A 24,947-nucleotide genomic window follows, 5' to 3' on the forward strand; every position below is an offset into this window, starting at 1 on the left:
CCAACACCATCTTCCCAATCGAAAATTTATAATCCATATTTAGAATCTGTCCTAGTAAGACCCCCATATGACTAGAGAAATCTAATCCAATCCAAATCCCCCAGAAAATCTCACAACTCTCTCTGAAGTCCCCAAGTGCTAGGCTGCACGCACGAATCCGAGTTTGCTGGGAGACGTGTAAAACTACATGTTGGCAAAGAGCTCCCACGTGTATTCCTTCCAGCAAATCCAGGGAATATATAGAAACTCATGACATGCGCCCCAAGGTGCTCTGCTATTTTAAAATAGAAATCTCTCCTCTCTTAGGTGTCTGTGTGTTAAACACAAGATAATCCTTCCTCAACGTGCAAGCCCCTCGCCTTTTACTTCAGCCAGCCCAGGTGCAGTGAGGACAGCTGAGCTGGAGCGTATTCTCCCACCCTAAGGAGTGCCCTGGAAGACACCGCCAGCAGCTCTGATGAGCACTGTTCCACCTCGGATGCGATCCAGCTGCAAACAAGAGGGGCACAAGCCCTAGTTTGTTTGTGGGTTCTTTTTTTAAAAATCATTAAAACCTGATGTTTACCTTCAATCTAAGAAGAATCAATGGCATCAACCTATAACGTCCATGCTTGAAAGGTGTGAGATCTGTTATCTTTATTCAAATATAATGACAATAATAAAGAAACACTGTTCCATATACAGACTAAGACTGGGTCACTGAGGCAATTTTTATGCACTTGTTAAGCTCTTGCTCCTGATAATTTCTGTGCCAGCTGCACTGCAAAACTTGATTTGGGTAGACACTGTAGATTCCTACTTATTCCAGATCTATTTTTCATAAAACAATTTCATAGGCATTTACTGAGAAAAAAATTTCTTCTCCTCACAACAAACAGCATACTAATAGTAAGGTAATACTTTCCCCCCCAAACCACTTGCAAACTCAGAATAATTCTCTAAGATAGTGATCTCCATCATTTCCTTGGTCAAAATCTCCACCATTAGGGAAAAAATAATAATAATAAAAAAAGAATCTTGAATTTTGAAGAAAAAGCTGTTAAATATGAAGCAACTGTACGGGGTTGGCTTGTTTACCCCCCCAAGTTGAGTTTCCATGTGCATGTCAAGATGTGATTTTAGCTGACACACTTAAGGTCAGGCAACTCGGACCTCTGCGAAACAACAGCATAATACTTTGCTTTAGAGAAGACTTTTCATGTGCTAATCTCTTGAGCACTTGAGGCGGAGGGGAAGCCTCCTTAGCCCCAGCTGCAGCTGCAGGAATGGCCCAGAGCTGAGCTGCCTGGCAGAGGTTCCCTGCCCCTCTCTATCCCCACGGGCTCTACACCTATGCGGGAGGAGGAAAGTTCAGGTGTATAGAAAGCAGGTCTCCAGATTTGCATGTGTGCACCATGGAGGATGCAGGGAAACGGGCATAGTTCAAGTTCTCGCTCTTATGGAAAAGATTTCCCTGCTTTTATAAGGAATGATTGTTAGTAATGTTGAACTCCAAAGGGTTTGGTGCATTTTGTTTCTCTTTCACTCAAATACTTCACTTTTCAAGCATGTGGCATGCAATTCGTTTGTGAAATGGGTCACGGTGTCACATGTTAACTGGGGCCTGTAAGATTCATCTTTCTATAAAATTTCCAAACCATCTGCCCGATGCTGTACTGTCAATACAGAAAACTTATTTTAATGAATTCTCATCTACTTTTTGAAATAAGAAAATAAAATAAAATACGGGCTGTGAAAAAATAAAAAAAAAAGACGAGAAAAAATAACGACACAAATATAAAAATATGTTCCATAATATATGGAGCTCAGAAGACTCACGAGCTGAACCCATTTGTGCTGACCAGAGGGTCCGACTAGTTCCAGAGTGCTCCCTCTGAGCCTTCTGGCAGGTTAAAAACCCCAAAGGGGAGGTAGCAGCTTAGGAGTCCCTGTCACCTGAAACACCGGCCACCCGTCTCCTACTGCCAGTGTGCGCTTACAGCATTTTGTTTAACACACTTCCCTTCCCTGCTGCCTTTGCCATGATTTTATGCTCTATTATTTTTTATTCCTTCTCGTATTTGTCCCAAAGGAGCAGCGAAGTAAAGCCGACAATGAATCCCAATAATAATAGTAAAAACCCCTTAAGCCTAGTCAGCTTTTGATTAGCACAGCCTTTAGAAGACAAGGGGCTGTAGCAGAGGCGCTGATGCTTTGGCTGTAGAATAAGTAAACGGTCTGGGTGCAGGTCATGTTTTGATGACTCGCTCCACAAATACAAGGGCTAGAAACTTGTATTATCACCATTTAATTTATTCACATACTAAAAAACTGGGCACATTTTCATGGTTACTTTGCCAGCTGGTAGTAGCAAACTGACTTTGAGAGCTCTTGCTGATGACCCAATTTCCCAGAAAAAGCAACAGGGATACAGCTCAGAAACATCCCTAACTCAGACTAATTTTTTAATTACTTAATTTTAGGCCACATACTTCAAAATTCGCTTCCCTCCTACATTACTGATTACTCTTACGTTAACACTTTACATTTGATGATGAACAGTGGATTCTTTGAGCAGTGACTACTGATATTTTTGGAACAATAAAACATCTCTCTCTACTATTCCCCTGCCCCTGATTATACACATACAGCGAGCTACATTCTAGCTCTAAGCAATTAATTAATAATAGAAAGCTAGCTACAGTTATTACATCTCCATCTACTTTTATTTATAAAATAACTCTATTCAATACACAGAACCCAGTTTGCAATCTGTGAGTACATAATTCAGATCAATACCCTACTGAAGTATTGCATAGAATGCTCTCGTAATTCATAATAACCTGTCAGAATCTAGCAACTCAAAACTGCTAAGCATTTCCTTAAAAACTATACAAAATACAACCAAAAAGTCCTGTCTACCTTATTCCACTGCCAAAAATTGCTCCTCACTGTGACCTTACAACAGAAGCTATGTTGGTAGCATTTTCAAATATAAATGGAATGACAATGATAAAATATTTTTTGTTGTTTTGCCCAGTTTTAAAGAGTTCATCTAATAGGCTTCCACTTACCTTTTCCCCTGATTCTACAGCTGTATTAGAGGCATATCCCTGAACAGAGTATCACACTGCTTCATTATATAAATGCAGATAGTATTTAAACACACAGGCAGGCAGGCATTTCACTTACGTAACTAAGCACATTAATTAATCCTCAGCATAATTTTCCCTTTCCTAACATATCTGGAAAGATTAAAAGTAATCTTCAACCAGTCCCACATTTGACTTAAAAATCTCTATCAAATACTTCCTTGGGTTTTTTTTGTACAGAAAAAAAGAAATTAAGAAAAAAATATTACTTTTTCATGTACTGGATCAAGGACCACACTCTGATGGATGTTTCTAGTACTTGTTCAATGATTTTATATGAACGCGTTTAACACCATTTCCTAAAAAGTCCTGTTTTTCATAGAGACGGACAAATGTAAACCACAAGGGGCGGGGGGGGGGGGGGGGGGGGGGGCGGAAATCAAGACACAGCAGTAGTAGCATCCATGTATTTGAATTGCCCATCACAGGCGCACGTCTCTCTGCACTGATAAAATAGGAAAGGTAGTGAATAAACAGGGTAATGCTCTGAACACACCCAGCTGGTACCCTAAAGCAGAAACCCTGTTTCTGTACTGTACCTGGGTCTCAAAGCCCACCGAACGCACACTTCAGGATCAACACACAACACAAACTCTACACAACTCCTTTGATGCCAGTTGTTGAAGAAAGCGACCCAAAGCACCTGCCAGGGATCTTGGAGATTTTCTGCGTTCTGTCATGCTTTTAATTCCAAAGTCATTATTCATGATTTTAGTGTGTATGTATAAAAATAGATACCTGCTACCTCCCCCGCCAATGCTTGGGAATCCATTCCCACAAGGCACTTAATCCATATGTGCAGAAAGATACATCTGCAAGGAGCTCTGCTAACTTAAATGACATACTTTGAGAATCATAGAATCGTTTAGGTCGGAAAAGACCTTTAAGATCATTGAGTCCAACCGTTAACCTAGCACTGCCAAGTCCACCCCTACACCATGTCCCTAAGCGTCACATCCACACGTCTTTTAAATACCTCCAGGGATGGGGACTCAGCCACTTCCCTGGGCAGAAGCACAGCAAAGGCCTAAGTAACTAACTTAATCTTTCATTCTGTCCTGGTTTCAGCTGGGATAGAGTTGATTTTTTCTTCCTAGTAGCTGGTATAGGGCTGTGTTCTGGATTTAGGATGAGAATAATGTCAATAACACACTGATGTTTTAGTTGTTGCTAAGTAGTGCTTATACCAGTCAAGGACTTTTCAGCTTCCCCTGCTCTGCCCGGTGCACAAGAACCCAGGAGGGGGCACAGCCAGGGGGGCTGACCCAGACCGGCCAAGGGGCTATGCCGTACCGTATGGCATCATGCTCAGGATATAAGCTGGGGGAAGTTGGCCGGGGGACAGTAATTACTGCTCGGGGACTGGCTGGATGTCGGTCAGCGGGTGGTGAGCAATTGTATCATGTATCACTTGCTTTGTATATTATTATTGTATTATTATTATATTATTATTACTACTACTACTACTGCTGCTGCTGCTGCTATTCTATTTCATTTTACTTCAATTATTAAACTGTTCATATCTCAACCCATGAGTTTTCTGACTTTCACCCTACCAATTCTCTCCCCCATCCCACCGGGGTGGGGGGAGTGAGTGAGCGGCTCTGTGGTGCTTAGTTGCCGGCTGGAGTTAAACCACAACACAGTCATATACCATCTTTTCACCAGAGGGATCCCAGACCATATTAACAACCCCTGAGGGTATATACAGTGAAGATGGCAATCACCAAATGTTTTCCTCAAGGGCTGGCTGCATTTACTCATTAACTTCCTTGATAAATATTACAACTTTATAACCTTCTGTGACACACTTCTTACTAAAAGATGGTTTGTTTTTTTTCCCGTCAAACGTTCTGTAGACAGCACCTTGTTCCAAAGCAACTAATAACAGAAAAGTCACTACAAAGATTGATGGCACAATGTCCTCAACTCCCATCAATGTGCACATGTAAAATAAAAAGTACATCAGACTGAGTTGCAAACAGTATCTTAGTTTAAGATTATAAGGCCTATACTTTCACCTATCTGTGCCACAAAGCTATGATTACATCAGGCAGTCCTGTGCACTTGCTGTGGACAGAGCCATGCATGATTTCTAATGAAGGTCATCTTGGCCTGTTACAATATCCTCAAGAGCAAGTGGGAGCAGTTCATACACCTGCCTTCAAGCCCTAGATCTGCACAAGCCAACAAGCACTCAATTCTCTATTTCATTATCAGGAATAAATGCAGTGGTACCAAATCATACTACTGGGTCTTCTTTTTTGTTTTTAGGAAGCGCACAGAATTTCTCATCTGAAATTTGTCCAAAAGTGCATTATCATTTCGATTCACTGTGATTTATGAATGGCAACTGGAGATAGCACATATGATATATGCAGCTTGGAAACACAGAGACATATTTAGCAGACAAAAAATATTGTATAGGTCTGTTATGCTCCTATACTTCTAATCAGGCTTGATTTTATGCTTCCAGGCTTAAATTCTCTGAAATACCCATCTCCTAAGACAAAAGTTATCCTGACATATAAACCTAGGAAGATTTATTAGTTTCATTCGAGACAGTATTTTGGTATTTTGTTAGTACCTCAAACTGTGTGAAACGTTTTCTACCTGATATCCAAAGAAGACCATCCACCACATATCCTGCATGGCATGAGAGCGATCGATCAAAGGACTGTACAAAGGTCCACTTGTTCTTCTTGGGGCAATAGCGTTCCACTGTAGGTAACACTTGACGCAATTCATTTCTGCCCCCTACTGCATAGAGGTACTCGTCCACTGCTCCCAGCACAAAATGTTCCCGACAGTTCTTCATTGGAGCTATCTCAGCCCAAGAGTTAGTGCGGGGGTCGTATCGACAGGCAGTTCTCACCGCACAAGTGCGCCCTGTGGAGTGCTCTGCCTCTCCACCAGCTACAAAAAGAAAGTCTCCCATGACAGCAACACAGTGGTGGCTTCTCCCTACAGGCATAGGTGCTAGCTCGCTCCAGTTTGCAATCCCTGCGATATGAACGTTCTCTTGATCTACCGGATTGAAGTATCGCAATTCCTTCACTTTACAGATTTCACGTTTTTTCCCACCAATAATGTAAAGAGTGTCTGACTGGAAACGAGGTTTTGTCCTTCTGGTTTGCCAAACTGGCTGTGCATAGATGCTCTGGTGGTAAGCCAAGGCCTCATTAATAAGTGCTGTCGCAGTTTCACTAGCTTGGACAAGAGGATGAGAAAGAGCTACGGTATGCAGTGTATCCACATCCATAAGGCCAAAGCGGACATACTGGAGAAGTTCATCCATGTACTGGTAGCGGCAGTTGTGTTCCAACCACCTCACAGCCAGCTAAAAGTGGGGGGAAGGAAGGGAAAAACAAGACACCAATTATTTGTATACAGTTCTGTCAAAATTTGGTCTTTTGAAAACTGTGCTTGCATTCCAAGAAGAGCTACTTGCCTCAGTAGTGATATCAATCAATATAAAAAGTAGTTATGAATGCATGTGAGTCAACATAAAAGATACCTACTAAAACTCCACCTATAATATACATAAAAGCTTTATATTGCACCAGTCCCCCTAAAGAACTTCCACGGCATTATCAGATTGCAATACTGCTATGCAATACTCTTGCTGTGCAAACTGTTAGTGATGCTGTAGCAGACCACAATATCCCAGAATCAAGCTGCTGGAGCAATAATATGCATGTAGGGACTATGCGATCACTGGAGACCACGGGTACGCTAGAAAGAGAAGTAAGATTATGGTTAGATGATTAGAAGAGCCCCTTTGCCCCTCCATCTTTCATTGTATTTATAACAAAATATTGAAGGAATAAAACAAAATACATACTGAATCCTTCAATACTTTTTTTTCTTCCTCATTTATTTTATTCATAAAATGGAGAGACGTGTAAAGGGAACAGAAATTAAGCCAGAAAAGAGAGCAGCAGAGAAGAGGCTCTGCTGGTTTGGGACTGACAAAGTGGCAAGGAAGACTCCAAAGCTGTTCAGCAATTGTAGCTGGTATCAACAGCCAAAATTAAACACAGCCTTTAAATCACGTAAAGCATATTGAATCCAACCAGGTCTAAAAAGAGGCTAGGAAGGGCCTAAACCATTTCAATAACTGTTGTGTAAGTTGTTCTTGAAAAACTCCAGTGATGAAGATACCCAAACTTCCTCAGGAAAACCATCCCCATGCTCAGCTATCCTCTCGGACAGATTTTTGTTTTACCTATACAGGAGCTCTAAACCCTTCAACTCATTGCCTCATTTTCCACCTTTGGGTTTATACTCCAGAGCTGAGGAACCCCTAGACCAACCCTTGAAAATAATCCATCCATACAGGACGAAAAGCAGTCTACTACCTTCCTTTTCTCCTCCACCTCCAATGCATTTCATTAGGTGTGTTGCAGTTTCCTCTCCTCTGAATGAAAAAGTTTCTCAGTCCATCTTGGGTCACATTTTCTAAACCTCTGTTTGGCTCACAGTTCTTGAAAGAAAATGTCCCTCTTTCTTAATGTTTGCTGCTGAAAACTGGATAAAATCTTCCTCTTAAGGCTGTAGTAGTAGCGAATAGATTGGAAGGATCACTTTGATCATAACAATCTATGCCATTCTTGTTTGTACAGCACTACACGAGACCGTCAGTGTACTACGATATTGCTGATTCATGTTTAAGCTTATGACTGAGTACTATTCCCACATCTTTTTTCTGCAGAACTTCCACAAAAAGTGTCATGCTTTCTCTGTTATTACTGAACTCTCTACTATTTAATTCAGGCCATTGCTCCAATCTGTCAAGATCATTCTCAATCCTAATTATATTTTCAAATGTGCTTGAAGGCCATTCTACCTTCCGACTGTCTGAAAACATAAACCCCATATTATTCTTTCATCCAAGTCATTAACAAAGATGTTGACTAGTTCTGGATGAGGACAGACTCCTCTACTTGATGCTTCATTTCATCCTGACAAAGAACTTGTGGAGCAGGAATTCTAACTAGCCGTGTGATAACAACAGTTTCAGCTAAAACTTACTGTCCTGTATTGCTCATGGGAATGTCACATGAAGGAGCTGAAAAGAAAGGCTTCTATCTTACTCAAGGCTTTCATAGACACACGGTGTATCAAATTTATTGCTGCTTCTGTATTCTGTCAGAGAGGGAAGATGACAAACCAAAACCACCTTCTTATTAAGATTAATTTGAAACACTTTTGCTCCACTGTGCTATTCAACCCCTGTGAAACAAAGAATCAATGAAGGGCAACAAAAATTGCAACAGTAGTTCAGACAGTTAAATGCTGTATTGAGTTTCAAAATGTGCATTAGCTATATGTATTTAGACTTGTTAGTGAAAAAGGAGTTAATTAAATACATTTGAAAGTGTTTATGGACTTGAAATCATTGATCATTATATTCACATGTTCTAAATCCACCAAATCCATGTGTCAAGTGTCTCCTACTGCATGGTTTTAGGCAACTCCCTACTCCATGTCTTAGGCCATGTGAATCATTTCTCAATGTCTTCAGAGGCACTTAGCTCTCATCATTGACTAGACACTTGAAATTGAAGTGGAACTCAGGCTATCTTCATCATGATGAAGACACCAACTGAATTTATACCAACTGAATGATGTGTGGGTTGCTATATTAAAAGAGAAGAATTTACAAAAACTGAGTTCTTATCTGTCATCACTTGCATCCAACAGATTGGTTTCTTTTGCTTATAGTTCATGCCTTCGCTCACATCTAAAATGGCACCGTGGAGGTATCACCTCTGCTATAATGACAGACATTACAGACTCTCTTAATAGACATGCACTAATGTAAACCACATCTCGGTAACCACAAGGCTTTTAAAGGAAGTTTAACATTAATGCCTGTTAATATCTTAGAACTTCACCCTTCCTCTTTGCTATATTGTCCTCCCTCCTGCCCCTCCCCAATAAATACTAAATAAAAACACAAGCAACACTACATACATTCATACCTTTCAAAGACACAGCATCTACATTCATTTCTGCCTATGGGATGTGTGACAATCTGCAGCAGAAGGGATGGACATCTCCATTACAATACATTTTCTCTGCTGCATGAAGTTTGGCAAAAGCAACTTGGTTCATACTGGGTTTGGTCTGTACTGAGAATATTCCTGGAGTTGTAAAAGATGTTTCACTGAAACCAATAACGCTTAACGTTTCTCTAAAATCACCGAATTTCTAAACCACCACAGTGATGGTGGAAAGTGATACAAAGATTCTGTTGGCACTGATAGGAGACGTACAATCTATCCCCGGTCTTGAACCAAAATTTTCTCCATCCTTTCCTACACTATTTCATCCCCACTCACCTGTCCTGCATCTTTATTGATGAAAATGTTTTAATCTTTCCAAATTAAATGTATCGCAGCCTCTTTGGGATCCTCTACACGCTGCACATAAAGGTATCTTTGGTCTGCACTACTTCCACCTTTCCCTTCTGACAAGCAACTGCAACAGCAATGGGGAGGGTAAGGTGAATCCCAGGCTGTCTTCTGTGTAGGCTGCTACTAGACTCCGTGTCTGAGGTCAGTTTGCAGTGAAGTACTGCATTTTACTATATTAACTTAGAAAGTTGGGCTAAGAACCCTGCACATCACTATATCACCTGGATGGTCTGTAAGCATTTGATAATCAGCAGAGAAGCTCTACTGGATCTTAGGGAGGCAACTGAGGTCTGGGAATCACAATGTGTTTAGAAGCTCCTGTCCAGATCAACTCATGCTACTGTTGAACACAATTTGACTACAGTATTCTTTGTGGCCCACACCTAATCTGTGGCACTCCAAGGCAGAGAAAAGGCCATACGAGCTAAAAGATATAATGTCTTTATCTCCTCATCCTGCTATTGATAACAATGACTGTTACTTGACTTTAAATGCCATAAATTCATTTTGGGATACTTCTTAAAAATAACTGCCAGGAATTTCAGCTACAAATGTAGGTATTTATATGTATATTCATAGAATACAGGACCAACTCCTAAATTGTGACACAAGGCTATGGAACAGGTCATATGGTTTTAGGGACACTCACAAACTGAGCCTAAGACTTATACATTTGTTATGCAGCACACATTGTTACGGTGCTCTCTAGCAGAACATGGTGTCTCACACTGTGGAGCCATGGAAGAAAACTGAGTTATCTGTGTGGGTGAACAGATATTCTAGTCACTAGACGGTTTGGCAGCTATTGGAAGGCTGGAGAAGTTCAAAAGAAAGACGATTAAGTTCTCAAACAAGTCTTTTGGTTATAGTAGAAATAGTCACTGATGGACTGTAATACAGTTCTAAATTTCCTTCAGTGTAAAGGAGGCAAATATAACTCTCATGAACGTATGGCAGAAGCGCAAACTTCCATTTTGCATTGATAAATACACAGGTGTTTGCTGATATGCAAGTTCCACCACCTTTACTCAGTTTTTGTTTAATCCAGACTTAGAAACCTGGTGCCTACATAGAAACTCCAAAATTCACCCTGTCTACACACTAATTATAGTGCCTGTTTTTTAGCCCCTCTGGCAGTAGTGATTAGCAACTATAATCAGTACTGGCAAAATAAACTCAAAGCCATTATACACTTTATGACATTGCAAGGAGAGGCATTCGGACTTCTCTACGGAGATACCAATAGCACTTCAAATTACAACTGTGTTTAAAACGCAAATAAGTAAGCAAGCAAAAACAAAGAGACCATCCACAATTTTGAGTTTTAAAATATTTGTATCGCTGCTAAATAATTTACAAAAATAAGGAAATACTCCTACTCGTAGTGCCATATGGGCAAGTTCTGTTTAAACTGCTAGAAGCTTCTTTTCTATTAATTTTAATGTATGAGTCTGTGAGAAAAGGAAGCTACAGCTTAGTGCCTATATCAACTTTAATAAATAATATATTTTGCCATATTCATCTTCTAAACTAAGTAAATGACACAAGTAGACCCTCAGAAGCACAGGATTTTCAAACCAGATTAATTCTCTTATTCTAAAGCCTTAAACTAAAGGATTTTTCTTCTCCAAGGTTACATTACTTGATTTATCAATGGAGTACATTCTCAAAACAGCAGAAAACTGGTGGAAAAAATATATTGTGCCACAGTTGGAGCATACATCTAAACACACCTGTATGTTGGATTGTCATTTCATTGCATTTCCAACAGCTGCTTCTGCTTCCAGCATGGTGCTTCAACAGTCCAATTCACACAGCCTCCGAGTGCAGCCCTTCCCTCGCTGCTGTTAAGGGTATATGTACTACATACGTACCACAGCCGGAGAGGGCACAGAGGCAGTGGAGGTTAAAGCTGAATGAAGAGTTTCACTCCTGTTGAAAATAACCCTGCAATAAGTAGTTACCTGGTCTTTTGGGCTGCCAGCTATCCCAGGAAACGAGAAAACCCGGCACACCTGTGCCTTGCCATTCAGCGTCCTCCTGCAATCCTTCTCATGCCACTCTGCAGGCAAACACGTCGGACCTTCACTTGACATCACAGCAAGTTTTCTAACCAGAAAAGCCAAGCTACTTTATGAGTGCAAAAAGCTTGACATACTCATTACACCCAGGTTCACTTGGAAACTACTTTAAGTCACAAAGTCAGTGTCAGGGAAAGTTTATGTCCAAAGTGCTCTGAGAGAGAAAACGCTCCTCTAAGCCTGGGCTCTGTGAGAGGCAGGGGCCATGGGAACTCCATTGAAGTCATCTTGGTCTGACCTTTAGTTGATGTATTCATGTTGCAGCCACACAGACTGCAACGGAATTATACTAATTTATACCATCTAAGGTCTCTAATAACTGAGGTGAAGCCAAAAAGTGACAGTAGTGGAAAAAATTAGGGGTTTGGAGGTTTTTGTTTTTCTTTTTTTTTTTAAAGCAACAACAAATAAAAGACAACATTAAATTTTATAAGGGTTCAAAACAATGAATTCTCATTGTCTCATTAAAACAAATGGAAATCTTAAATACCATAACATAGTGAACATTCTCATTTTAGGAGAAAAGACCATTTTAAATATAGAAAAGTGGAGGGAAGTATTCTCCTAGACTGGTATCAGATATATTCAACACAAATTATCAGATTTCTGCATGACAATCTGGTGATGATATATATCAAGGAAAGAGAAATAACCACAAATCTCTTAACACAAATCTTACCTGAGCAGTCCTTCTGTTGCTTCACTTAAGCAAAAATGTTAGGCCAGAAAAAAAATCAAGTTAATATCTTTGCATCGTTAGCATATTGGACAGTGCTATAGATCTGCTCCTATTGATTGATAAGCCAAAAAAAGTAATGAAAGCAACACAGTTACTACAGCAATCACTTTAAGGCACTGAGGTGACTTCAGAAAGCAAAACTTGGAGTTTATTAGTTCAGTGTTTGAGAACACTAGAAATATGTATTTTGGCCATAAACTTGCACATGATTTGGCCTCTTCTTGAAATTTACCTAACTCGGCAAGCCTCAGGCATTCCAGACTGGAACCTCTTGCCTCAAAACCACTGTCTGTCTCAGCTGGCTATCGTCAGCACCACCCTGGCTCTTCAAATCTCAAGTCCAGGAGCAGAACCTATGAATAAACCAGGACATTTACTGAAGCTCTGAAACAAAGTCCACTGAAGGCTATGAACTTCCACTTTTCAAAAATGAACAGGGATTTCCAAAGGGCCTGAATTTGGATCTCTAAAGGGTCTGAGTCCTTCTCTCTCCAGAGGCTGCAAAAGACAAAAACTGGAGGGTTTAGGATATCAATTTAAGCATTTTATTTAAGGTGAACTACATTGGATTCTATCACCCATTTAAGAATAAAAACATACGGGTGAAGAATTGTTTCTGGAAAAAAAAACAAACCACCAAACGCAATTTTTCAAAGCCATGAGTTGCATGCGAATATTTTTAGAAGTTAGTACACAACCATGTAGCACAGCCTCCAGACTCTCTTTGCAATTGTATCAATCAGGTACTACCTTACAGTTGTGGGCAGCATGGAAAATGAGTAGCTCAAACCTAGATGTCGGAGAGCCTTAAAGATAGAAATCTTTTTCTTCTTTTTATTTTGAATTAAAAATGTGCATAAAAATAAGACTGTAATGAGCTGCATGTAGAACAATCAAAATTATGAGGTATTTGCATTTCTTTTGCACCTTGAGCCAAACAACTACAAAATTATGCATAGGATTCTCTCAATCTGAACACAGTAAATATTAATAATCTCTGAATCAGCAATGAAATGCCTTTTGCCCCTGAACCTTGAAGAGAGACTTTCCAACTCAAAAAGTTGTAGTACAGTGACTGAGACCATACTTACAAGGCAGGAGGCTGACGCATATGTGTGTAGCCTGTGAAAATAAAGCTGTGCCATCCCCCACCCTCTTTGCACAGAGACATTTTAAAATTACCTGTTTGTCAGTTTTACAAATGTGTGTCTATGTAAGCAGCCCCCTGTGTGGCGCTGCGTTAGCAAGCAGGCACGCTTTCATTTGCACATTCTGATTTTACAATCAGAATTAAAACATTTGCTCAGTTTGGGGTGAGTTGATAAACAGGGATTTTAAAATTTCCCTTTTTTTTTTTTTTAAATGTGAAAAATGAAACAAGAATGTTCCTCTAGATGTATTATGCCTTTGGGCTCCATTTGAGGGAAGGGAAAAAAGACAGAGAAAGCTACTGTGAAGGTCACAGAGTGAAAGAACTTCCTCAGGGCACAGAATAAATTAAATCCCAAGGAAAAAATAAAATGTGATTTCCAGAGTGTGAGGCACAAACTCAAAATGACAATGATTGACAGCCAAACTATATCCGTGCAATATCGAAGACTGCACGTTCTCATTTACCTCAGTGTAGCCAGCAAGCGCCCATTAAACATCCGTCTGATGCCCAAATTAACCTTCTTGGCAAACTGAAAGAGGCACAAACTATCATAATCAACCTTTCATTATCACAGCAGCCTCTAGTTAAAGGGTCAGAATAATTGTGCCATCAGAGCCCTGATTGTTTTCAATCAACAGACGACTGGAGTGACAGCTCAGTGATGGAGTAGTTTGATGAAACCGCACCAGGCCTAATCAGAGCAGATGAAAGGAAGGCATGATTGGTGCAAATGAACAGTCGTGCCTCTCTTTTTCATTTACAATCTGAAATTACTCTTAAATTTACAGGGTTTTTTCTCCCTTATGAGTACCTCTGAAAGAATGTTTGACTTATTATGAGTTCTGACAGTGCAGAGTTATAAAACACAGGTAGGGTTTTCAGCCCAGGCTTTAAGTGGGTATTCAGCATAATTTTAACAAATTCACTCTTGAAAAGCACAAAATGACTAAAGACTTCCAATGACCTAACCTTTCAGTGCTGTTTGATTAGCAGAACAATTTATCACAGCTCACATTCTTCATGATAAGAGAAGATTAAAAAAACTGGCAAGGATCTCTTGCAAATGTTTTCTCTTAGCCAATATATTTATTGTGTTATTGCTCTCCTGTTCTCTCTCGCACACACACAAAAGAAAAAAAAATTAAAGAACACTGCATTAATAAACCTTTTCCTCTTAGAATGACTAACGGAATCCAAGCAAGGAATTGTTTGGAGATGAAAGCAGAGACCAATTATCATGCCACTGACAGCATCAATATTTAGTTTTCTGGTGGGTTGTTCATTCCCACATTCTAAGGAATGGACAATGAATCGATCCCACTAGGTGCTTCTCACCTTACTTACTGGCACAGAATCAGAGTGCCTCACAAATGAATAGAAAAAAAAAGGAAAAAAAAAAAGAAAAAAAATAGGAAAAACAAAAAAAGAAAAATTGGGGGCTGCTTTGGCAAAATTTGGAAAGAATGGAAGATTCATGTTTCCTGCACCTCCTCAGCTACAGTTTGCTTCCCCTCCCAGCCTAACGCAGCTCCAGCCACATGGCTTCCCATCCTCACAACAGCGCTGTACGGAAGGTGCGGTAAATCAAAATAACCTCTTTGTACCTCTGAAGGAAGCAAGCATTTCAAGTGACAAGTGGTAAATCTTTTGTTCTGTGATCTTGGTCATCATCAGATGTTCTCTAGTCTGTCAAGCATCACAAAATACATACCAACATTTAGGTCAGCATACCAAAACAAAAAAGCGGCTTAGAAGCAAAGATTAATATTTGCCTGAAGGGGGAGTGGATAGAGAAGACTGAACCATAGACCAAAGGCTTTTAAGAAATTTTGTTACCTGCACCTTTTCCTCACACTACACAATGGAAGTTTTAATACCATAAAAGTTTGGGGCTGTAAGCAGAACATTCATCTAAGTGGAAAACACACAAGTGCCCTCAGCTGAAGAAGCTGTGAGCAGGCTTGCACACCCTTGCTGACACAGAGGATGCCATTTTCACTTGTTTTCACTTTAATTTATTGAAGTCTGCTGTTGGTGTAAGTAGGTTGAAAGGACCAGGCTCTCTGGTGCTTTTTCTCTGTATAGTGAGGAAAGTCTTACTACCCCCTCAGATAGCATGAAGGCTCCAACCCAGCCCAATTAAGGAAGGTCTATTAGCTCCAAGTCCTAGATAAAGAAAGCATGACAAAAGTTGCCCAGTCTGCCAGTGATTTGACAACTACTCCCCAGTGCTCCCACTTGGCTGACAGCTGAGTTCCACGTTTCCTCCTGCTTCAAATATTAAAACGCCCAACCTTTTCCAAGTATAAAGATGCTGTTTACAATATACATATGGATTTAGTGAACTCTTGGGAATGACCCCAAAACATTATTAACTTGCCAATGGAGAAGGGAAGTAACAGTTTGGGAATCTGCCACCACGTGCTTTGTTTAGGAAGGCTCAGCAGCAAACATGCTGCTCTCTACACAAATAACGAAATCTCACATTCACATTTCCCTACCACATACAGTGTCCCCACCACAAGGATCACATCACATATTCAAAGATGCTGTCATTCTGCTATCTGTCCCCAACCCCCACCCAGCCACCCCCACACTAGTGCTAGACCCCTGCTTCAGCAGTGGCACTGGCTTTGTGTACAAGGGGGCCCCTGAAGCGCATTCCCAAACTGGAGTCTGAGAGCACAGCTGGCAGAAAAAACAAAATATGCATCCTTCCAGACCTAACCGTAATCACCGCCATCCAGTCACAGACCCACAGCTTCACAGATGGACAGGGTCTGGAGGACTGGGGGATCGGACAGTAGGCTCAGGCAATAGAGAGGGAAGCGAAATATAAGTAAGTTATGACTTCAGGAAATACGTGGCCCAAAAGGAAGATTAGAAAACCCCAAGGTTCATTAGATCTGGAGGGTGAAAGCACTTGTTAGCGTATGTCCCCTTGGCCTCTTATCAGTCTCTGCAAAAGCTGCAGTGGATTTGTCCAGAGTACTACTTTAGGAAGCTCTTGGTCTGCTAAATAAGAAATGCTATACCTCTTGGTTGGAGTTTTGCTGGTTTGGGATCTACGTGATGTCAAGACGACAAGCTGCAGCTTTCAGAACACCAGCCTGCAGTCTGTGAGCCCCTTCCCAAGAGGCAGAAATTCGATTTTGATCTTTCAGCACTGAATAACACGCAGCAAGCAGAGCTGTTGGCTGAAGTCTGTCTAGCAGCACGAATGATGCATTTCATGATATGATACAGTGATTAAGGTAGAGGTACATAATGCAGCTGTATTAATAGCAAACATTTATCAAAATTAATGGCATTAAAGTGAATCACAATGTATTAAAAATATTTCTCCGTTTTTCTCAAGTTCTGATAAGATCTATCTTCTTAAAGCATTTAAGCTGTAAAGCATCAATCATCAGTTGCCTGATTTCCTCACAGGGCTGCTAGACAAAAATATTGTCCTGCACAGTCTTCAACAGGTACAAGGAAAGACAGATAACCTACATGATTTTGGCAGGTTCCTTAGCCATAATTAAACAGCTCCATGAGTAACAATTTTAACAGCTGTATCTCCATCTCCAAAAATTTTAATAAATGTTTCCACACAACATCCTTGTGAGGAAGGGAGGAATTCTTCATCCCAAAGATGAATTCTCCACTAACCAAATCCAGTCCCCTGCATTCTCAGTCCAGTGCTTTACCGCAAGCTTCCTTCCTCCGTGGTGCTATATAATGACACTGGCCTTCCCAGAAAGGCCATTGTTTTATCCAAAAGGTTTAGAGAGAGACAGTGTTAGTTTCATTTTTTATGTATGTGTTTCCTATGAAGCACACAGAAAAAAATTGTCAGTTTTATAACAACAGTTAAGAATAGAATGTACACTTTTCAAAACTGTATTCACTTCTTTTACACAGTTTATCCAATGCATTTATTTTACCATTTCTTATATTTACTGGAAATGAGCCTAGACAGAAGCCTACCTAGAAGACATTGACTAACCTCAATAAAAATATTTCAGCTTTTTAATAAAAATTTTGCCATAAAATAACTATGATCAAAAATCAGCTTTACAAAAGGCTAGCTAAACTACATCAATATATAACATTATATATGGTAATGAATCATATTAAAGCAAAGAGTTGCTATAATGGAAAAACTAAACTTTTCATCTACTCAAGCTCAAAGTGAAGTAAGGTAGGGACAGAAGGTAAACTCTCAGCTGTTGTAAATTATCACAGCTCATGGAAGTTTGCCATTTTACACCTTCTGGGGAATCTGAACTTCAAAATTATATAGCACTTTCCTTCCAAGTATCTCAAAGCAATTTATAAGCAGTAAAACTTGAGCTTCTCTGAGAGAAGTGTACATTTCAACCATCTTCCCAACATGGGAACTAAGAGAGAGAAAAATTAAGTGATATGACAGAAGACAGCAATGGTACAGCTGACACATAATCAAAATCTTCTGTCCCTTCAACCTGTCCACAACTGAGTCTCTTTACCCCACTACCAAAGTCCTGTGGAGTTTTTTGGCTCCATGCCACAGAATGAAACTTGGTGAGATGCAGGTATCTAAAACTGAGGACAAAAAGGATTCTTAAATATCATCTGACAACAGTATTTGAGATAATTTTGCAGCTGAAAAGCACATCTCCATACAGGTAATAAAACACTGCATTCTTTCTTAACCTTCTTGGAGCAGCAAAGACAAAACTATCCCATAGTGTGCTTCAAGAGAAGTGTGTTCTTGTATGATCAAGTCCTCAAACCATGGAGTAGTTTCCTTTACAGTCATTTGGAGCTTCTCTATAAAGGCAGATCTACAAATGTGCTTCTTGCACCTAACTCATTCTTCTACTGTGATCAAGGGAACGAGCAAGGCCCAGCACAACCCCTAGCAATGACCCTCCATACGTACAATTGTGTGTTTAAAACCTGTACAAGCTAGTGTGCAGGCCCTATTGCAACAGACTTTACAGCTACCCCACTACTGACAACCACTCTGCTTTCTTGTGTGCTGCAATGACTACCACGCCTGGAAGTGTACACAAATAAAATAAATGAGCTGGGATTGATCACATTGGAAAGGCTCTACTTACTCCTGCAATCGAAGTAAATTTTGTTTTAACAAGATCATCAGAAAGGATTGTGGAGGGTGACAATCTATCCAGAGCGAAGCAAAGCAAAGCAATAAAACCAAACCCAAAATATGGCATCCGGAGACAGAACCTCACTTTTTCCTTTCAAACACGTCCAGCCATAGACAGAAACAACAAGCAAGCCCCCCCATCATAAACTTTCCTAAAATGCAGCTTCACAAGTTCCTAAAATCTGTGGAGCCTAATAGACCTGCCTCTCTTCAATGACTGGATCAAATAGCAAGAAGCTGTGAGGTAACAACTTCTTGCCATCCATTTTCTAATGCATCACAAAATGCTCAAGTTTGGACCCTCCATCATTTGTTGTGAGGGTAAAACCAACATTGCTAGGTGCTTTATCTCTGAGAAGTTTTTCTGAAGTTGCAATGAACAGAAGCTTATCTCTTCATAAACACAGCTGTCTAACTAGGACTCCTAACTGTGATTTGATTTCAGTTTAAGGAGATCAAAGTTTACGATAGCATTTCTCTTTTCTCAAACAGGGTGAGGAGGTGGAAGAAGAGGACGTTCCCCCCTCCCCCCCCCCCCCCCCAGCAGCCATCATTTCAAAATCTAGAATTGCTCATTTTTATTTTTAGAGGAAACATTCAGGCTGACATCAAATGCACTGAAACTTTACATAACCACATTTAGCATTAAAATAAGTTGCTGGTACATAATTATAAGTGGAAACGACAATCTTTCGCCATCCGATACACATTGTTTTTATTGCTATTCCTCTCGTTATTTTTTTCCCTTGAAATATGTTTTTTAAGTATTGTGGCTCTCTATGGAGACAGGAAGCTACAAGCTTTCATCAGTAAAAATTGTTAGAGAATGGAATAGGCACAAAATCGACAAAATTCTATAAAAACGCAGTTCAGCTCTGTGAAAATTAGTCTAAATGGTTCTTGAATGTAGAAAGATTCCTATTCCTTTCTTCCCTATTGTTAGGGTATAATTTTCGACAGATTTAATAGGCAAATCCAACAAATCACATAAAAATGTATCATTTTCTATAATAATCTTGACAACAGCTATACAGGACTTGTATGTCATTAATATCTTAGGTCACACACAAAAACGAACATCAAAGTACATACTCTCCTTAGCTGGTTTATATATACGTATGCTCTCAACATGCCATGTTACTACAAAATCACCAAGGTCAATTTTTCCAAGTGAAATCACCAGGTGGTTTTCTTCTTTTTTTAACCAGTGATATCACCAGCACCTTCACTACAGGAACTTTATTTCTGTTTTGTTCTGCTTTACTATTTTAATGAACTAACTAAGCCCTCTGACAAGGACAGTATTGGCTTGCCCGTCCGGGTCTCACAGCCAAAAGCTGTCTGAGTATCCCCTACTTTCTCACAGCCACTTCACCCCTGCAGTTATCACACATTAGCTGCTGAAGTCCACGTTACGCATTAGTGAGACTGATTCTTCAACACCGAAGCACCGCCGGAACCTCATTTTGACGTGGATGCGCCCACTAATATTAACTGCGGGAACATTCAGGCCTTCTCCTGTCAGCAGACAATTTACTTCTGCCTTCTCAAATCCCGTGGAGAACGTGCCTCAGAGGACAGCATGACAACAACAGTTATATATGTATTTTAGGAGTTGGTATTTCTTTTGGCTGATTTTTTACAAAGGGATATTTTTTCCCCCATTCCTTTTTTAAATACAAAAAGAACAAGCAAGTACACCAGCAGAAGCTCACTCAGCTTTTTTGAGAACAGAATAGTTTCCCTTTTAATCAAATCACATCTTATTAATGATGTAAATTTTATTGACTTTGATTTAATCCCCACATAGAATCATAGAATCGTTAAGGTTGGAAAAGACCCTTAAGATTATAGAGTCCAACCATTAACCTATCACTGCCAAGTCCACCACTAAACCATGTCCTCAAGATATGATGGGCTTCACATTAACACAGGACTCATATTATTTTTAAAGTGATGAGTTAATTTTTCAAAATCAACTAATTGTCCTAAGAATGTTCTTTCCTTTAAAAAGTGACTTAAACACTTAGAGCCACATTTGCAAATGCATTTAAGATCCCAAATGTATCTCATGAATTGAGAATGTCAGAGCTTCCCTACTGCAAGATTAAAACAAACATAAATTTACTATTTAAACCAACTAAATCACATCTGAAGCAAACTGAAACAACAGCAACTGCTAAAAGGTGAACCTCATAAAATTCAGACCTATGCAGTTTCACACGAATGTTAAAATAGGCTCCACCCTAAAGGAGCTCTTTGAAAGCTTTTCAGCACAGATTCTCACTTCAGAGACTGTGATCTTTCCATCTGTCATTACTATCCCACATAGACCTCTAGCTTGGAAGCCACTTCACAGTGAGGCTTCTTAAGATCTTTTTGACAGATGTATTTGTCATAATTTCTTCCATTTCTCCCTGGCACGAGGGTGTCCAAGGTGATCAAAGGAGTATAAGGACTCCTTCATCATGAGGCAACGAAACCCCCAGCTCCGCAGCTCACTCACACATCCAGAAGCTGCCAAGGGTCTCCCTCTTGGAGTAAGCAAGGGTGTGCAGGAGTGCTACTGCTTTTCCATCTCCTTGCCTCCTCACCCTCCTGGAGCCACTAGTGTCCTTGTCCTGGGGCAGGAGTGATAGCAAGGGACAAGAGCTGGTCAGATATCTCAGCAGTCATGCTGAATGGCACGCACTTAAGAGCAGGTCTAGACACATGGGTGCAAATTTACTTCATCTAACTTTACACACTTAGTTGAGGTACAAGCGGAAACGCTTAACCCCAAAACTGGATTCCAGCTATCTTAACATATTGATGACAATTTGTATGGTTTTAGACAACCTGGAATTAAATTTTCTTTCTCTATCTTCTTTGGCTCCATAGTTACAAATAGAGGTAATGCTTCTACCAGCTCCCAGAGGAAAACTTGTTGAAATACAGAGCTGGGAATTCTCCAAAGAGCTTCTCATTTTCTATCATTTTCGACAAGCTTAAATTCATCAGAAACAGTGTTAAACAGCTTTACTGGGATTTTGAAAGAGTAGAGATTACTAACATTTGTATCTCTGAGTGGAAGATATTAACTAAGATAGTAATGACAGACTGCCTCATTTGATCATCCATGGTGTCTGTGGGGTTTAGACTTTATTTATGTTGTTCTTTTCTTTAACTTAAAAATGAAAGTAATGTATATTTCCAACCACACCTGGCTTTCACAACAGCCTCAGCAGCTTTATTTTATGCAGCTGTATACCTGTGTATTAATACAATTATACTTCACTTAATCTTCAATAGATCAGTGCCACAAAGAGCACAACAGTCAACACAAATCCCACCATAACAGACTAATTCAAATGCAGAAAGCAATATCACAGAAGCGGTCTTGCTGTGTGTGCACCTTGGCGTCCTCTTTTTGGCTTTCTAAATCAAAGTACACATCCGTTGCTCAGCTGAAGAAGTGACCTAAATTCAAGAGCTGTGGGCACAGCAGCCTTCCTAAATACTGGTGTGATGTTCTGTGCAGTTCTGAAGTTAATCTGGGATAAATAAGGTGAGGCAATGTTACTGTAGGACAGTGAGGCAAAAGTAATGCCCTCCAGCAATTTCTCTATTGCCCCCAGCAACAGCAGCAAAATAATCAAGTTTTCTCATTGGAACTGACATGTATCAAAAAGAAAATTAGAAGAGCACACAGTTGCTCCTAACATAAATCTAGTTTCAATATAGAAAATCCCTTTCTATACTGCTATACTTGATAAATAACAATAATAAGATTAGCTAACGTTCAAGAAATAACAGGCAGAAACTTTCAAAAGTTCAGAACAAAAGCATATATAAAGTTCACAAAACTTTACTGTAAAGGACATGATTCAGAGCCCATCAAATTTAAGCTAAGGCAGACAAAGGGGGAAGGTGTTTCATAAAGCAAGGGGACAGTGACAACAGGGGCAGCATTCATTTGCGCTGTAAGCCAAAATGCCATTACTATTACAAATGATGCAGAAATTGTATCAGGAAAAACGTGCGTGACCTGAGCACATCAGCAGAGCAGAATGTGAGATTCAGCTGCCTTCATCCACTGCCTCGATCCACTGTAGCCTGCATAAACCCTGTCCAGTCTGCAGCTCCAGTGAACACTGATCTCCTTGCAGATCCTGTGCCACAACTGCCAGCTTGGCCTATACATCATGGATCTCCTACCAAAAATGCTGAACATGCCTATGTTTATAAAAATGAATCCCACACAAATAGTCTGAAGAGACCATAAGGAATATTACTATTGCACACAGTCAATTCAGGTGAGATACCTGTGATTATGAGGATTAGCCTTAGGAAAAAGAAACCTATATCTCATCATAGGTTATGTTTTGATTTCATATTTTCATTTAGGGCAACTATGTAATCTTGCTTGCAGCTCGTCATGATACACAGTGCAACCATCACAGATCCAGCAAAGTGGATACTGGAATTCAAAGGTGGCTCTTTGGCACTTTTACATAGACTACTCATGAAAACAGTACTAAAAAGGGGGTGAAAACTCAGCAAAACACGCATGGGCAATATGCTAATTTTCCCATATAGCCTCACCAATTCACCTTGGCCATGATATGCATCAAACTCCTTTTTTCTCTCCTATGTCTCTCTTCATAAGAGGCTGACAACCACGTTTTAGTGTGGTGGTTTTCTACTTAGGCTAAATACTCACTAGGGACGAGCATTAGACCACCAGACATGATTTCACTTATTGCCCAAGAGAGCACTTAAGCGTATTTCTTGAACAGTGAAAGGCTAATATACTGTTTAAACACAACGCTGATTACTGAGATGCTTTCCTTCACTTACTATTTTATGTCATTACTTGTTTTGCAGTAAAACTTAAGTTCACATTTAGCAAGGCACTTAGTCCACATTGCGTCAAAACACATATATACCCCTAAGAAACATGAATTTTGCTCTCTCCATGTTAAAAATTGCTCTGTAGAATCAAAAGATTGACAGCAAAAAAATTTCAAGTACTGCACTGAAGGAATGGCAAGCTTGTCCTGGAACATGACAACCCACTTTAGAAACTGCTGTTCTGCATAGGAAAATGTGGGCATCACTGGAGATGTACGGAAGATGTCTGTGGGCCTGTCTTCAGCAGAGAACTGTTCCATCGTAACAGCCTGCTATAATGCGCACACCGCAAAATTTTCAATGGTGCTGAACTCCGTGGGATTTCTGCTGGAGAATAGTTTTGGCCCTCCACAAATGCCACCAGGAGATTCAAAATGGAGCTCAAGTGTAAGAAAAGGCAGTGGAAAATAGGGCACTTTACTCTCCCTTAGAAAAGGATAAACAGGACTGTAATAAGGAAACTGGGTTTATACATTTATTATTTTTGTAAAACAGATGCTTAACAACTCATATGGACCTGTAACACTGTAGTCTTCCTGTCTTTTATTTTTCTATTTATTCAAGCAAAACCACTTCTCTAATACAGAGACCGAAGACTGATTTTGCACATCACACCCACAGTAACAAAAGTAACAAAAAGAATAACTTGTGCTACACTTTCATATGTGGAACTTCTGCTTTATGCACACAGGTTCACAAGTTGCACACAAGGAAGTTAACAGGGCTGGAATGTCTTGGGACCCTAGCCCTGGAAAAGACACAACATATAGTTGCATGCTTTCCAGCTAAATAAACTACTCGTGCAGTTTTATCTACCATTTTTTCCTAGATTGCTTGCTTATCAGTTGATTACCAAGAAACTGAGTTGCATGGCAAAGTAAAAAACCAAGAACAAACTCCTAACCTTAACTTCAGAGGAAGTGTTGGCAAATACTAAAACTGATCTGTTTTTAATGCTAGCTGTTTAAAAACTAAATATCCTTTAACAACCTCCTTAACCAGTAGCACAGAAGGAAGAAACCAATCTATACCGATCTCATGTTAAGATTTTTTGCCAAATGTGATTCGAGAGTTCACCTTGGATCAAGTGCAGTATTTAATACGGTATCATTTGACCAATGTATTGCTGGGAGACAGAATGATCCAGTAGATATTTCTATTTGTAACTATTAGTATGATCCTTGAAATATGAACATTTAAGCCTCGTGACACTGAAGTTTTTAATAATGAACATGATAAGGCATAACTATACTACAGCTAAGGCTGACATCAGTTTATTACTTAAATCTTTGGCTTGCTTTCTACTTGCTAAGGTTCCAACAAGAAGCTCTCTACTGCTAGATTTCTCTGAGAACACGTTCTGTTGTACAGGGTTGGTTACCTTT

At 39.9% G+C, this 24,947-nt stretch overlaps 1 protein-coding gene across 1 annotated transcript in view; it reads right to left on the reverse strand.

Annotated features, from left to right (window-relative positions):
• Nucleotides 1-24,947, reverse strand: part of KLHL32 (kelch like family member 32) — a gene marked incomplete at both ends in the record, with an annotated part of 101,840 nt that overhangs the window by 10,684 nt on the left and 66,209 nt on the right. The window contains one exon of the mRNA XM_082305657.1: nt 5,745-6,471. Within this exon, the coding sequence (XP_082161783.1) occupies nt 5,745-6,471 (727 nt within the window). The remainder of the gene's footprint in view (nt 1-5,744; nt 6,472-24,947) is intronic.

The sequence above is a fragment of the Platalea leucorodia genome (assembly GCF_965183815.1).
Source record: "Platalea leucorodia genome assembly, chromosome: 3".
Classification (NCBI taxonomy): Eukaryota; Metazoa; Chordata; class Aves; order Pelecaniformes; family Threskiornithidae; genus Platalea; species Platalea leucorodia.